The sequence below is a fragment of the Antechinus flavipes genome, chromosome 1 (genome assembly GCF_016432865.1).
Source record: "Antechinus flavipes isolate AdamAnt ecotype Samford, QLD, Australia chromosome 1, AdamAnt_v2, whole genome shotgun sequence".
Taxonomy (NCBI): Eukaryota; Metazoa; Chordata; class Mammalia; order Dasyuromorphia; family Dasyuridae; genus Antechinus; species Antechinus flavipes.
This window is the reverse complement of record NC_067398.1, coordinates 653,692,139-653,708,117: the sequence shown is the minus strand read 5'-3', so window position 1 is coordinate 653,708,117 and position 15,979 is coordinate 653,692,139. Positions and strand designations below refer to the sequence as shown.

Here is a 15,979-nt window from a genome sequence, read left to right as displayed (position 1 = left end):
ATCCCTTCCATGGCTCAACCATTCAGTCCCAGGAGAATCACCTCTTGCATCTGAAACTAAAGGTAAAGAACAGGAAACAGAAACTAATGCCCCCAGGTTTATTTCTAAGAGCATAAAAGTAAAGATTAAAGGGTAAAGAGAGTGAAGAGGAGAAGTTCTTCTCTCACCAGTCCAGTTCACAGCATCCATGCAGGACTTGAAAAATAAGAATTGCCCCCAAAGACACCAGCAAAAAGGGTGGCAAAAAGAGAAAAGCCAGAATTCCATTTACACTATTGTAGTTTTATTTTTCTTGGCTCTGCTTACTGCACACTACAGTAATGCACATAAGTGCCCTCATCCTTTTCTGAAGTTTTCATATTTACAGTTTTTTCAGCACAGTAAAATTCTGGTATAATCACATACCACAAGTTGTTCATTGTTCTCCAGGCCAAAGCTACCTGCTCTCTGGAGTGAGGAGCTGACACAGAGACCCACACTACTCCTCAATTTCTATCTCACCAAGCTGAATAGATCCTTCTGGGTGGGCTAGGTGTCTGTTCAGCCATATGAGGGAAGGGAGAGCAAGGGCTCCTACAACAGACCCTTACCCTGTGGGGCAGGCACTATGGGATAGTATGAAGTCTGGCCATATCTGTAATAACTCCTGGTGCTGGAAGTGATGAACCAGGACAAGTCGGTGGAAGGTACAGTGGTCATACTTCCTCCAAAACATCAGGAAGGTGTTGGGGGGAGAAGGAGTAGGCTTCACCCCAAGCTGTTGTAGACATAACCCCACAAACACATCCTCCAAGTGGATGGGCTTGATTGACTTCGCTACAGCCAGGATCCTAAGGGCCAGGGAGCCAGACATCACATAACCAGGGCCCCCACAATAGTCTGGATATTGGTTGTGGGAATATAGCTCTGGGGACATATACCACTTCTGATTCTGCTTCCGTACAGGGTTTGCACCTCTGTAGATGTGGCCTGTGATGAAATCTAGCTGTGTGGGTCCATTGGGCCACAGCACCTGCTGTACTAGGTAATTGGGGTTTAAGAAGACATCACTATCCACCTTGAGCACATACTGGGCAGTGGGACAGGACTGGGCCATCCACTCCAAGGCTGTGAGAACCTTGAAAGTCAAATTGTGGTATGTATCCAGGAAGCCCACCTGGAGGAGATCCCCATGCTCCCTATCCTCCTCCTCCAAGAGGTCCTGAAGTTCCTGGGCAAAGAGAGGTGGAGGCAGGCCAAGAACAAAGAGGCGGCGGATAATCACCCCGGACACCAAGGTTTCATTGCCCCATGTTTGCCGGATGACTTGGCGCACCCCCACTTCCTGGGGCCGGGTCATCACCAGCATGAGCAGGAAGGGGGGACCTCTGGGATCTTCACATTTGTCAGGATGGTTGAGCAGGAAAGAATAGGACTGAAGAACCCTCGGGACCAAGGCGGGTGGTGTCTGAGCCTGCCACTCAAACTTCTTGGAAGAGGTCCTGGTGAATGGAGAGCTCAGATCTGTCCAAGAAGCTAGCAGCTGACTCAGAAACAACAACAACAGCCCCCCAAAGGCTGTGCTCAGCAGAGCTCCCAGCATCAGCTCCCATTTCATCAGCTTCATGGTACTCAGCTTGTTCTGGATATGGAGGAATGAGACATCAGGTCAGTGCTGAGTAGTTATACCCAGACCTTGTCCCATGCCCAGGTTTCTCTCCTTCCATGGGTGAGATCTTTCCTGGTATAGGGGAATAGCTTTTGTATATTGGGGAACACTGGGAGAAACAAAGGCAGGGGAGTAAGGAAGGAGGTTCCTCACCAACCAACCCCGATTTGTGCAAAATCAGTTTACAAAGTGCCACTGAGGCACCAAGGGAGACAAAGCTGAGCAGGCAAGTGAGAGGGATTGGGGAGAGACCATGGTTCATGGTCCTGGAAGCCAGAAGTCCTGAGTTCTATGACTTACTTTCGACAAGTCACTGCTCTTGTTTTTTCAGGTTTGCTTTTATGTGAAATGAAAACAGTTCAACTGAAGGATTTTTAATGTTCCCACAGTCTGTGAATGTTTCTATTTTTTGAGAGAGAAGGATTAAGAGCTGGAGGGGGCCCCAAGTGCCAGTTCATGGACTGTCACCCCTGGTTGTGCAAAGAGCTATTAGACAGGGAAGGGCAAGAAGGGCCCCCTAACAACCTTCTGGTGATAGCAGTGTGAAGGCAAGAATAAATGGTGGAATTTGCCCAAGTTTTCTAGAAGAAATTCTGCTTGAATTCTCTTTTGCCTAAAGATTACTCCTTAAATTGAATTCAATTCTGTCATTAAGAAACCTAGGGTTCTGAATTTGCTGTGAACTCTGAGATCACCCCACCTAGATTCCCTCCCTTGTGTCCCCTCTTCTCTGGTCACCAAGAGTACTTACATAACCCTGTTTTCATCAGGTCCTAGGGTGCAGTGACAGCAGGAGAACAATTCAGAGGGTACTTCCTAACCCAGGCCAAGCAGGCAAGGATGGGAAGAGAGTAGAGGTGGAAAAGGAAGGGCTGTGACCCAACCTGAGCTTTCTTAGAGGTGTGGAGAAGAGCAGATCCTACAGAAAGCAATGGCTAATTTCTTCTTGCAAACGTGCTGATTGGTATTTAAGGGCAGGGTCCATCATGTGACAGCCTCAGAACCCAGATAATCTGGCTTTGATTCAAAGCTGCTCTTAGTGGGGTGGGAGGTGCAAAGATGAGTGAAGGTGGAGGGTGCTAAGTGCATCAGTGGTTGCATCTGATTGGCCATGATAAAACAGGATATAATCTGAGAGAAGTCTTCTCTAGTCAGAATAAAAATAATGCTACTGTTTACCACCTTAAGGTTTGCAAATTCCTTTAGTGTATTATCTCCCTTAAAGAATCATTGGGCATCAATCAAATAACAACTAAGGTTCACAGAGTTATTAAATGATTTGCTCATGAAAATATAGCTAGTAAGGTTTCAGTAAAGACAGGATTCAAATCCAGATTTTACCTGAATCCAAGTCCAGCCAGCACTCCATCCACTCTGCCATACTGCCTATCTTAACCCAGGTGATCATGGCTGCTTCTTGGGCAATACCATACCAACTCCAAGGTAGATTCCTTTTAGGCTCTAAAGATGCTTCAGACCACCAAACCCAAGAGACACTTGAGTTCCATTCAGCTCAATAACCATTCATTAAATACATATTATTTGCCTTCAGTGTATTGAGCACTAGAAATCCAAAGGCATAAATGAAAGTCTCTACCTTCATGGTATTTCCATTTTAATCAAAGGATCTGTATAATTCCCAATGAGCTCACTTTCCCACTTATATTCATAACGGGAGATTATGTCCCCCAAAGAACAACTACTACCTTAGATTCCAGAGATTTTGCAGTGGTTTGCTATCTTGTAACACTTTAGCTCATGAGCCCAGCCATGTGCTTTCCATTAATAATCAGCCAAGAGATTCAAGGAACTCTTTATGAAAAGACAATACCCAAATGCCATAGCAATAATAGGAGTAACAAAGCATTACCATTAAAATTTGGGACTCTCCCACAAATACATAAGCATTCTGTAGGATGGAAAATGGGAAAACATTTAAAGTGCAATGGTAGTAATGTACATATGTAGGGAGTCCATGAAAAGGAGAATTTATAACAACTCTGGAATTAAAGAGATTTGAAGTCCTGTCTTTCTTCATTATGGTCTTTATGATGTTCACTGTGGGTCATCGATGTCAATGATGTGTAACATTCCACAGATCAGTTGGGTGCTAATCAATTATCTTCAAATGGTACTGTGTTTCAGTTAGATCAGTAGAGAGTAATAAAAAGTCTTAATAAAAAATTACACATATTTTGTGATGAGGGGTGTGTTTCCCCTTTATATCTCATTGGAGAGAGAGGGAAAGAGCTGGGAGATAAAAAAAAAATACTTGTTAATTGGAAAAAAACAAAACATCCAACAAGTTTATTAAAACTGCATCTAAAAACTTACTTGATTAAAATGAATAAATTGTTTTGTGTTCCTTAAGAGCATTCACTCTACATGGGTAATGTAAAAGAAATATGAAAATGAATTTTTGGAATAACATAACTTATTCTATTTTATTTTATATTTACCATTCATACAAGGTGTTATGACCCTTGCATGAACTATAGGACCATCTGCAACAGCTCTTTTCCTTCAGTATCTTCTTTCCTCCTCTAATTGTGATGAAGAGGCTCAATAGTTTTTTTTTTTTTTTTAAGGACAATTTCATAGTTTCTGGAATAATCCCCTTCTAACAGGTAGTTCACTTTGACTTCATAAAACTAGCTATACTGTTAAGTACCCATCTCTGATATCTCTTCTGTAGCTAATGACATACATTTTCCTTAATGAGTATATTTGCTTCTTTTGTATAAGTGGCTTCTCTTTAATAAGCAGCAATATTTTCCCCTTTGTTTTGTGCAATGGACAAATATTATTAGATGAATTTTGGTGGGATATGTCACACTCTGAGTGTAGTAAAAACTGATTTCCTACTTGGTGCAGTATGAGTCTAAGAGATAAATAAATTCATGTTTCAGGGAAAACAGGTAGATGAGCAGACAAACCCATCTGGATCCCTGGATCCTGGTGCTTTGACCCAGATTTCAAACTCTGCTCAAATGAGAGTTTAAAATTTCTCATTATTGTTACATAATATTCCAGAAATTTATTACAAATTAGGTCACATTTTTCAGCCATGATGGGGTGATTTCTCATCACTTTCTTAACTTCACAATGCAAAAGAAAAATCCACTTTTGTTATGGTTTAAAGCATGTTTGGAGCTTGAAATTGGACTTTAAAGTAAAAACTCTTTACTGTGCTCTGCTCTGGTAAATTTTGGCTTGTCCACTATTCTCAGCATATCTGTGTGAACTTTAAGGGTAAGGTGTTCCAGAAACTCTATTTTCAGAGCCCATAGAAGAAAGGAGAAACTATTTCCAAATAGACAATCCAGAACATCTTGAAATGTTGGCTTGCCATACTAATACACGTGATTCCACTGAATGAAGAGTATTGTTTCAAAAAAAAAAAAAAGAAAGAAAGAAAGAAAGAAAGAAACATGGGAAGATTTCTTGAACTGATACAGAGTGCAGTGAACAGAACCAGAAAAATATTTATACAACATAATGGTATTGTAAAGATAAACAACTATGAATGCTTAAGAACTCTGATCTACACCAGGACTTTTAAAACTTTTTCCATTCACCACCCCTTTTCCTCTGAGAAATTTTTATATGACTCAGGACATGTAATTTGTAAAAGAGGTATACAATTCAAACATTTACTAATAATAAATCATAATTTAACAACCCCCACATTCATTTATACAACCCAATATAGGGTAATGACCTACAGTTTAAGAAGCTTTGATCTACACTATGACCAATCACAATTCCAGAAGACTAGATATAATATACTGTTAGAAATATAATATTATTAGAAATATTCTACATACTTCCAGATAGAGAGCTGATGAACTCAGTATGAAGGTGGAGACATTTTTGGGATATGGTCAGTGCAGGAATTTGTTTTGCTTGACAATATATATATTTGTAATGGGTTTTGGTTTTTTCCTCTCTAAAGAGCAAGAGAAGGAGAAGGTAGATAAGTAGTGCGAATAAGAAAATGAGAGCCTGAAAACTTCATTTTTAAAAAACATAGATCTTCTTCTATATTTGTATCTTTCTATTCTTCTTTTGAACTATCATTATAAGTAATAATAAATAATAGCTAACATTTATGTAGAACTTTCTATGGACCAAGTACTCTATTAAACAGTTTACATTTATTTCATTTCATCCTTACCACATCTGTAGGAGGTATATGCTATTATTATCTCTATTTTTATAGTTGATGAAACTGAAGTAAACAAGTTTAGTGACTTTTCCAGGGTTACAGAGATAGTAACTGTCTGAGAACAGATTTGAAATGAAGTTTTTCTGACTCCAGGCTCATCACTCTTTGCATTGTACCACCTACTTCCCCTACATATACTGTATATGAACTAATGCTAATGTCATTGATCCATTTTTCTTTAAAAGCATGGTTTTTGAGGTTTCCCATCACAAATGAAATAATCTTCCTAAAGCATTCTTGGACTAGTGAGCTAAATCCTGTCAGTTGCTCCTGAAGCACATTTTATATCTGAATTAACTAAAGAAAATACTTGTTCTCTTGCTGAGCCTTTGCCTCAACTAAGACTACTGGTTTTTTTAGGATTAGAAACTCTTAAGATCAATTCTCAGGGTCCATTTCCAGGTCAATGTTTTTACCATGTTTGCTACTTCTGCCCTCCAATTGTTGGAGGTTGCATGGATAATCAAAGCATAAAGATATTGAAGCCTGGCCTGAAGTTTGCAGTATCTTGCTAATATTCTGAATACATCAAAATTGAGTATAGTCAATAAGTGTTGATGCTCTGAAGATCTTGAATGGGTCAGAACACAACATAACCACAGTGACCACTTTTCTGTAACTGATATCTTAATTCTGAATTTCAAAAGAGAAGACACTATCCCCAAGTGCGTCATGTGATGATCACTTTAAAAGGCTGGAAAGGCAATGATCCAATCTAGGCAAAAGCAGTTTGCTCATTCCCCTTACTCTATTTCAAAGGAAGGCCCCATTCTTTATTATTCCAAATTTTCTAAAGGTAAAAATATACAAGTTTCAAGGTAGAGAAATATTATTTCTAAATATTTCTAGAAACCAAAGGGGAGGGTTTTAAAAAGCCATTTAATGTTCAATTAAATATTTTTAAAATAATACTTTGTTTCTTAAATCACCATTGTTGTTACAACTATCCCCTTTCCTAAAGAATCATCCCAAATGACAAGTAGTATTTTTCAGAGAGGAAAAAAATCAGCACAACTGATCAATAGATTGAAAAAGTCTGAAGACATGTCTAATAGACAATGTCTGTGGCTCTCCCACCTCCATGAAGGAGTAGGTTGGTGTTATTTTTTCATCTCGTTCCAAAGAAATCTTTATAATTTTGGATCTTTATAATTTTGTTACCTTTATTCTTGATTTTTTTTGTTGTGTCATTGTTCTTCTCATTTACATTGTTGCAATTACTGTGTAAGTTATTTTCTTAGCTCTACTTACTTCACTCTGCATCAGTTCATGCAGATCTCTCTATACTTCTCTGTATTCATCATATTCCTCATTGTGTACAAAACAGTAATATTGAAAGAAGTAATTAATTTTGTATCTTTATTCTATTCCAATCAGTATTAATGAGTTTGACAGAATCATATCAGAGTTCTATATATAAGGTCCAAGAGTTGTGAGCTACAGATTCTATAATTATAGTAAGTTAACTAAAAGCCCTTTATCCTTGTTTTGCTTTATGATGACCAAATCCAATTACCAGAGATGACAACTATATGGAAACCCTCAAATACATTTTTTACTTCCAGACCAATCCAATAGGAGCAGATAATCATCTTATGACCACTTGGATCACTTACTGTGACAGCTTGTACCATTTCTTCCTGTCCAAATTAAGAAGAAATCTACCCATCTTACAAAGAGATATTTCTTGTTTCACCTAACTTAAAACCTGATGACATATTGCTTATGCATCACATGTCAGTTGATGGAATTATTGTGTATTCTGTATAGCTGTTTCAGCACAACAGGACATCTAGCCTTATAAAAATAGGGCCCTAGACAGAGGTGGCATCTCAGATCATGAGGAAGATCTGAGGTCCACTTTATTGGAAGGTTCCATGGATCTTTTAATAAAGAGCCATTGGCTCAAATCTCTGCCTCAGTCTCTCTTTTTGTAGGTGGGATAATTTTATTCTTCACACATTCACATACCACAATTTGTTTAGCCATTCTCCAATTGAGCGGCATCTAGTTCATTTCCAATTCTTAGCTACTACAAAAAAAAAAAAAAGGTACTGATATAAATACTTTGAAATATGTAAGGACATTTTTTTTATTATCAATGCCTTCTTTGGGGAATAAATTCAGTAATGGAATTTCTGATTAAAAGAGTATAGAAATTTTGGCCACCTTGTACAATTCCAGATTGTTTTCCAAAATGGTTGTACCATTTCATAGCTTCACTAATCAAGTATTAGTGTGTCTGTCTACCCTTCCCAACATCTCCAAAATAAACTTATTATATTTTTGTTCACTTTTGTCAATTTTCAGTTTGTGAATTAAAACTTCAAAGTTTTAAATTTCTCTTATTATTAGTATTGTGGAGCATTTTTCAAATGGTTATGAATATTTTGCCATTCTTTTGAAAACTTTTTGTTCATATCCTTTGACCGCTTATGTATTGGGAACTGGCTATTAGTCGTACATAGCCATTCCCCGATATATGAATGATCAAGGGATATAAACAAACAGTTCTTAAATAGTGGTTTTTTGATATACTTTCACAAAGTCCCCTTTTTATACTTCTGTACAAACTGAAACTAAAAATTAAAACAAATTGAAATGGAATTTTTAGTATTTTATTATTATTATTATTTTATTTTTTATTATTTAGGATTATTACTAGTATAATATTAATTCCAGGATCTCATTTTGTATCTTGTAATTAATAATAAGGTACATTATTCCAGTTTATCTAAAATACATTGTTCTCATTGGAATTTTTTCAAATTCTTCAAAACAGATGACAAATATCATTTTTGATGCTGTATTAAGTCACATAATAAGACTGAAGCATTTCCTCAAATTGGTATATAGAGTGTAAAGCAGTTAGTAAAGATAACCCAGTTTTTAAATATACTTGTCCAGACAGCCTTTTAATTTCCTGGAGAATATAACTAAAAAGCTTTGCAATTTAGCAATGCTGACTGGGATATCAAGATAGTCCAATTTAAAAGCAAGTAGAACTTTATTCTGCTTGTCAATTGGTGTAGTGCTAGGCTGTTCCTTTTATCCAGAGTTATTACAGGATAAACATATTGAATCCTTAAATAAGCACTTCTAGTATAGTCTTAATTCTCATCCTGAAGAATGAACTTGCTATTAGTTGTTGAATCTGACAAATCTTACCAAGTCCTACAATTCCTTCCTTCTCTTAAATTTTGTGCACACTGCCACTGGAGTCATAATCCAGATTCTCTTCAAGGAGCCATAGGCATAGAAGGTGGATGGTGAGTAGCTATTTAACACTCCTAGACTGAAAACTTCTAAGTCTAACTCCAAGGCCATAAGTGAGAAGGAATTCTTAATTATTTTGAACAGTTTCACCAACATTGATAAATGACATCACCATATATGATACAGTCAGTGATTCAAGAAATTCTGGACCACAAAGCATTATTCTGTCTGATTAGGGTATTGTATCTTGTGAGTAAGAATGTCAGTTGTGCACTAGTAAGAAGAAGGAAATTCTCCTATAGTTTTCCCAGGGAAGAAATGATGTGGGACACTCCCCCAACCCAAGTGGAATTGATTCAACAAGCTCCTGTTGAATGAATAGGCTCCAATTAATTTTAGGACCTGAGTAGTTTCTCATGACAAGCCCACCAATCCAGAACAGTATGGGTATTCTCCAATCCTGTGGAAACAATTTGCAAGTGATTATTTCAAATTACAGGGATCATTGCTTAGTGAAAGGATTGGACCAGAATTTTGTGATGGGAACAAGTTCTACAATTTTTGATTCACCTCATTTAACTTGCACAGGAGAGCATTGTCAAGGATTGATTGATCATTTCAAGCTGCATTGTTAAAACTCTGACTCCAAGCCAGAAGAGGCAACTCTAAGAAATCTAAATCATTAGTATATTCATTAGACATATCATCTTGATAATTATGAAAATAATAATTTTTCCTCAGTAGTAAATTCACTCAAATGCTAGTTAGGTCTAGACAAGCTGTATCAATCAAATAACTGAATTCTTAGTTACATTATCACACATCTTGTTCACCCCTCAAGTTACTGACCATGAGTAGTTGGAACACTCCTTGCTCTCTGCCACTTCCAACCTTGCTCATCTATCACTATCACTCAAGTAATCTCTCCTTTTTTGAGGTTCATTCAATGAAAATTCAATCAAGATTCTGGGGCTGCTGTGTACAGATTTTCATGATATTCTCCTGTGTATTTCAATGAGTTCAGTGTTGACTCATAATCTTTCTATTCTCCCTAAATCCGATTCTCGTATTATTAGGAGACTTTTATTACATTTTAAATTCTGAACCTACACTGAAGAAAGTCATCATTTGACACAAATTTATAAATATGTGGAAAACTATGCTATGCATTGTTCTATTTATCAGTTCTTTTTCTAGAGGTGTATAGCATGTCCTTTCATATCTTTTTCTAAAATCAAACATTTGTTAAAGCTCAGTAAAATTCCATCACTGTCATATACCGCAACTTTCTAGCCATTCCCCACTTGATAGGCATCCCCCTTCATTTTACAATTCTTTGCCACTTTGGAAAACAGAACTAAAAGTAGAATTGCTGGGTCAAAGATATACATGCTTTTGTAATTTTGGGGGCACAATTCCAGATTGCTCTCCAAAATGATTAGGTCAGTTCATAGTCCACCAACAATGTACCAATTTTTCCACATCCCCTCCAGCATTTGTCATTTTCCCCTGGTATTATTTTAACCAATCCAATAGGTGTGAGATGATATCGCAAAGTTATTTTAACTTGCATTTCTCTAATCAATAATAATTTAAAGTACTTTATATGACTATATATAGTTTTATTGCTTCATTGAAAAACCACCTGTTCATATCCTTTCACTAGTTCTCAATTAGGGAATGACTCATATTCATATAAATCTGACAAACTTCTCTGTATATTTGAGATATGAGACCTTATCCAAGAAAGTATCCATAAAAAATTTCCCCAACTTTTTGCTTTCCCTCTAATTTTGGCTATGTTGGTTTTATTTTTTGTAAAGATATTATGTACTACTGCGAGAAAGACACATTCCTTTATATTCTCATTCAATTCTCTCCATCATATTTTCTCTATCATATCTAACTTATCAAAGATTCTTTTCATACGCTTGATTTCTTTCTTCTTTTTTGTTATATTTATTAGTACTAGGAGGGGAAGATTGAAGTCCCCCACTACTATAACCTTGCTATTTATTTCCATCTTTAATTCATTTTACTGTTCCTTTAAAAATCTGGATGTGATCGTATTTGGTGCACATAGGTTTAGTATTGATATTACTTCCTTATCTATGGTACTTTTTATCATAATGAAGTTTCCCTGTTTATCACAGTTGATTAAATCTATTTTAGCTCTAACTTTGAGATTATAATTGTTACCTTTGCTTTTTTGCATCAACTGAAGCATATTAAATTCTACTTCAGCACTTTATTTTTACTCTATGTGTAACTCATTTTTAAATGTTTTTCTTCTAAACAAGATATTATCAGATTCTGATTTTTACTCCATTCTGCTAACCATTTCTGTTTTATGGGTGAATTTAACCCATTTATATTCTAAGTCATAATTACTAGTTGTGCATTTCCTTGCATTCTATTTTTCATCACTATTTATCTTTCTCTCTTTTTACCCTATCAAACATTCCAGACTGCTAACCCTTGCCACCCTATTCCATATCCTTTCTAAGAATCCCTTCTTGTTCTCTTTCTGTACCCTTTTATTTCTCGACCTGAACAACCTTCTGAGAGTCCTTCACTTTCATACTATCTCTTTAACCTCCTATTTTTCTACAAATTAAAATTACTCTTACACCTTTCTGGATGGTTATGTTATTCCATTTTTAACCAGTCCTGATGAGAATCTTATTCCAGCACTACCAGTCCTTCACCCTTTCCTGCCTCCATTGTAATAGTTCTTCCAATTATGCATTATTTGTATAAGATCATTATTTCATTTTTTTCTCTCTACCAAATTTTATTTTTTTAAGATCATCCAATCATATTCAACCCCAAGTCTTCTATTAATAGATTCTCTTTCAAATTACTCAAGTAATGATAACATTCTTAAGAGTTACAGGTAATATTTTCCTATATTAGAAATATTCCCTTTATTAGAAATAAAGATTTTGGCCTTATTAAGCCCTTTATAATTAATTGGTCTTTAATGTTTACCTTCTTGCATTTTTTCTGAGTCTAATAGGTCAAATTTTTCCATTCAGTAGCTGTCTTTTCTCTACAAATACTGAAAGTTCTTTAGTTCATTAAATATCATTTTTTTCTATTTAGGATTACACATAGCTTTGCTGGACATGTTATTCTTGGTTGCAAGCTCAGCTCCTTTGCTCTTCAGAATATATTGTTCCATGAATTTCAGTCTTTTAAAGTAGAAGTTGATAAATTTTGTATTATACTGACTGAAGCACCACAGTATTTAAACTGCTTTTTTCTAGTTATTTGTAGCAATTTTTCCTTGACTTGGGAAGTTCCAAACTTAGCTATCATGTTCCTGTGACTTTTCATCTTGGGATCTCTTATAGGTGGTGATAAGTAGATTTTTTTTCCTATTTCTATTTTACTCTCCTGTCCTAAAACTTCAAGGCAATTTTCTTTAATAATCATAACTTTCATAATAAAATCATAACTTTCAGATAACCCAGAAATTCATATATTGTCCTTCCTCAAGGTGTTCTCTAGGCCAATTATTTTTCTAATGAATGTTTCACATTTTCTCCTATTTTTATCTTTCCTTTGATTTTTAAAAATTATTTCTTGGTATGTTAAGAACTCATTGGCTTCCCCCTGCACATTTCTAATTTTTAAGGAGTTATTTTCTTCCACAAGTTTTTGGATCTTTTCCAGTTGACTTTCTTTTCATAATTTTCTTTGTTTTCTTACATTATTCTTATTTTTTCCTCATTTTCCTCAACTTTTATTATTTGATTATTTTTAAATTATTTTTAAAGTTATTTTTAAGCTCTTCCACAAACTCTTTTTGGGCTTGTGAGCATTTTGCTTTTTTCTTTGAGAAAGAAGTAGCTGTTTTAACTTCACTATCTTCTTCTGAGTTTGAATGTATATTTACACTATCACTGTAGTATTATTTATGGTTGGATTCTTTTTTGCATTATTATTGGGAAGAATTGTAATGGCCTATTTCTTGTCTGTTAACTTTGTGTTACAATTGAGTGAAGTATGGGATATAATATTTCAAGTCCCAGATTTTTTTGTGCTTCTGTTTCCTGAGCTCTATTTGGGTACCTGTCTTCAGGTAGTCCTCTCTATCTCTGTATCACCACCAGAACCCCCTACAACACTTGACACCACAAATGTTCCCCTCACACAGCTGCAAGTTTCAGTTCACCCGTCTGCTCTGAAACCAAAACCAGGGACTCTACGAGTGCCCACAATCAGTAGGGTTCCTGACTACTGTGACAACAGACATTGTCATGTGTTTACTTTTCCTTGTTCACAACCATAAGCCAAAACCACATCAATTCAGGGCAACACAGCCCAATGTCCAACACCAGTGGAGGGCCCTCAGTTTTCTCTGCTCAGCTCTCTGTCCCCTAATATTGTCTGTGAAATGAAAGTTCCTGAAGCTGAGGCTGCTACCCAACACAGGTACCCCAAATCTTGTTGTTTGTTTATTCAATAGTAGATGCCTGGAGACGATTGCACTTCAGTTTGGTCAAATGCCAGTCTCAGAAGGTGCAGTCTTTTCTAACATTCTTCTAAGTTGTCTTAGGCAGATAACTTGCTTTACCTTGACTTTTACTTCTACCAATTAAAACTTTCTTTGAGATGTTATTTTATATAGTTTGTGAGAGAGTTTAGGAAAGCCAGGTAATTTCTTGCCTTATTTTGTCATCTTTCCACTATAAATACTAATATTCCCTCAAATAGATTAACTTTCAAGTTCCTCAATTTGTTAATTTCCCATGACCTACTTCTCCACTCCACTGCTACACAAAGAGATGGTCATAATTTTAATCTCAAAAGTGAACAATTTCCATGTTTATAAACTCTGAAATGCCTTTATCTGATCATGATCTGTTGTCATTTCACTTTTCCTTTTGCCTTGCAATCACAAATCCTGTTCTTTGCTATCACTGTGACCTCCAATCATTCCACCCCTCAACTGTTTCCCAGGCAATCACCCATGCAATAGATAAACACTTCTCCCTATCTCTTTGTGACCCAACTAATTCAGTGCTATACTGTCCTCTCCCCTCAAATCCATTGCTCTCTTATCCTATTGTAAATCTTGCCAAGCCTCAGTATTGGATTGTCCCATTATCTGCTTGTCTTTGCTCTAACATGGATGCTGATAAGATGGAGAAAATGATGAAATTGTGTTTACTGGATCCACTAAGTATCTGTAGTAGATGATGTCAGTAAGCCTTTCCTAGCTCAGGTTTTATTAAAATTTTAACCATTTGGATAAAATCAATTTGTATGCAAACAAGAGAAAACATTTCATATTGAATGCTTTTCTTTCTTACAATAATTGCTGGTCTTTACATAGCTTGTAATATTTGCCAAGCAATCCTTGTTCACAATGTTATGAAGTAGATGCTCTGATTATTGACATTTCATAGATAGAAAAACAAAGGTAATTAAGTAATTTTCCTAGGGTCACACACTTCATAATAGCTATCTACAACATGATTTGAATCCAAGTCTCCGTGATGTGAAGTCCAGTATTCTATCTACTGTACCATGTATGGGTCTCTGTTTCAGACTGTTTTCCTAATATGATATGACTAGTCAGTATAGTGATTATGTAAGATTTTTAGGGAAAATTTTTAAACTAAATTTTTATACCACAACAACAATACCAATAAACACAATTCTATAAATTTAACACAAACATACCATTCTATAGAATTAAAACATAAACACAAACTCATTACCATTCTTCTAACATTACATCCAATTGAATTAACTCTAAATTATCTACATGAAAAAACATTCAATTCATCTACCTGTTTTGCATTTTACACTAATTGTTGCACAATTCTGCCTCACTTAAATCTACTCTTAGATTTAAATTAACTCTCAGGAGTTAATACTGCATTCTTTTCAAAAAATGGTCTTCTTCATTGGTCTTCTTCAAAAAATGAAGGACAACCAACAACATTTAGAAACCTATATGGAGTGGATATTGCTTTTGCTTTCACAAAGCTGTAGCATCAACAGGTACTGTTCAGAGCACAGATCAGCTAGCTAATTTGTGATTTTTTTAAATCCCCAATTAATTTGTTGACCCAATATAAATCCAAATGTTAAATTTTTAAAAACTTTAAAGCTTATTCTATTTACTTTTTGCCACCACCTACCTAATTGTATCTACTTTCTGTAGCCACAAGAATGGCAAAATTTGTGAAATTAATCTAATTTGAGCCCCAAAACCCAGTGATATGGGACTCTCTCCTTATTAGTGGAGATTTATTGCTTTGTGTCCCATAATTATATGAGAGATAGGTAGAGTTAGCAAGAGAGAAGAGAGAATAGATTAGAACTCTTCCCTCTCTCTATTTTTCTGACATATAATGTCAAGAAGAAATCCAAATCGCTCTTATAGGCCATAAATAGAAAAAGGCAATAGGAAGAAGGCAATATCTATGACTTGGGACACATCCCTATTCCTAGCCTGTGAAGGCAGGCTTGGTGAATGTTCTCTTTCAATGAGTTGTCTCTCTCTTGGTTAAGCTGCATTACTGTGTGTTACTACTGGGCTTATATCCCAAAAAGATATTAAAGAAAGGGACATGTATGTGCAAAAATGTTTGTGGCAGCCCTTTTTATAGTGGCTAGAAACTGGAAATTGAATGGATACCCATCAATTGGAGAATGGTTGGGTAAATTGTGGTGCATGAATGTTATGGAATATTATTGTTCTGTAAGAAATGACCAGCAGGATCAAGGGGGTGGAGCCAAGATGGAATTCTAAACTTCATTCTAAGCTCCCCTTCTACCCTCACTATTAATTACCAAATTCAGTCTCTGAAATAGTGCTTGACTGGTAAAATCCATGAATATTGGGAGTACAACAAATTACCAGCCAA

At 35.9% G+C, this 15,979-nt stretch overlaps 1 protein-coding gene across 1 annotated transcript; it reads right to left on the bottom strand.

Annotated features, from left to right (window-relative positions):
• Positions 1–586: 586 nt before the first annotated feature.
• Positions 587–1,606, bottom strand: LOC127548064 (beta-1,3-galactosyltransferase 2-like). Its single transcript, XM_051975237.1, has one exon. It carries the CDS (start codon positions 1,604–1,606, stop codon positions 587–589), a length of 1,020 nt encoding a protein of 339 aa, XP_051831197.1.
• Positions 1,607–15,979: the final 14,373 nt, after the last annotated feature.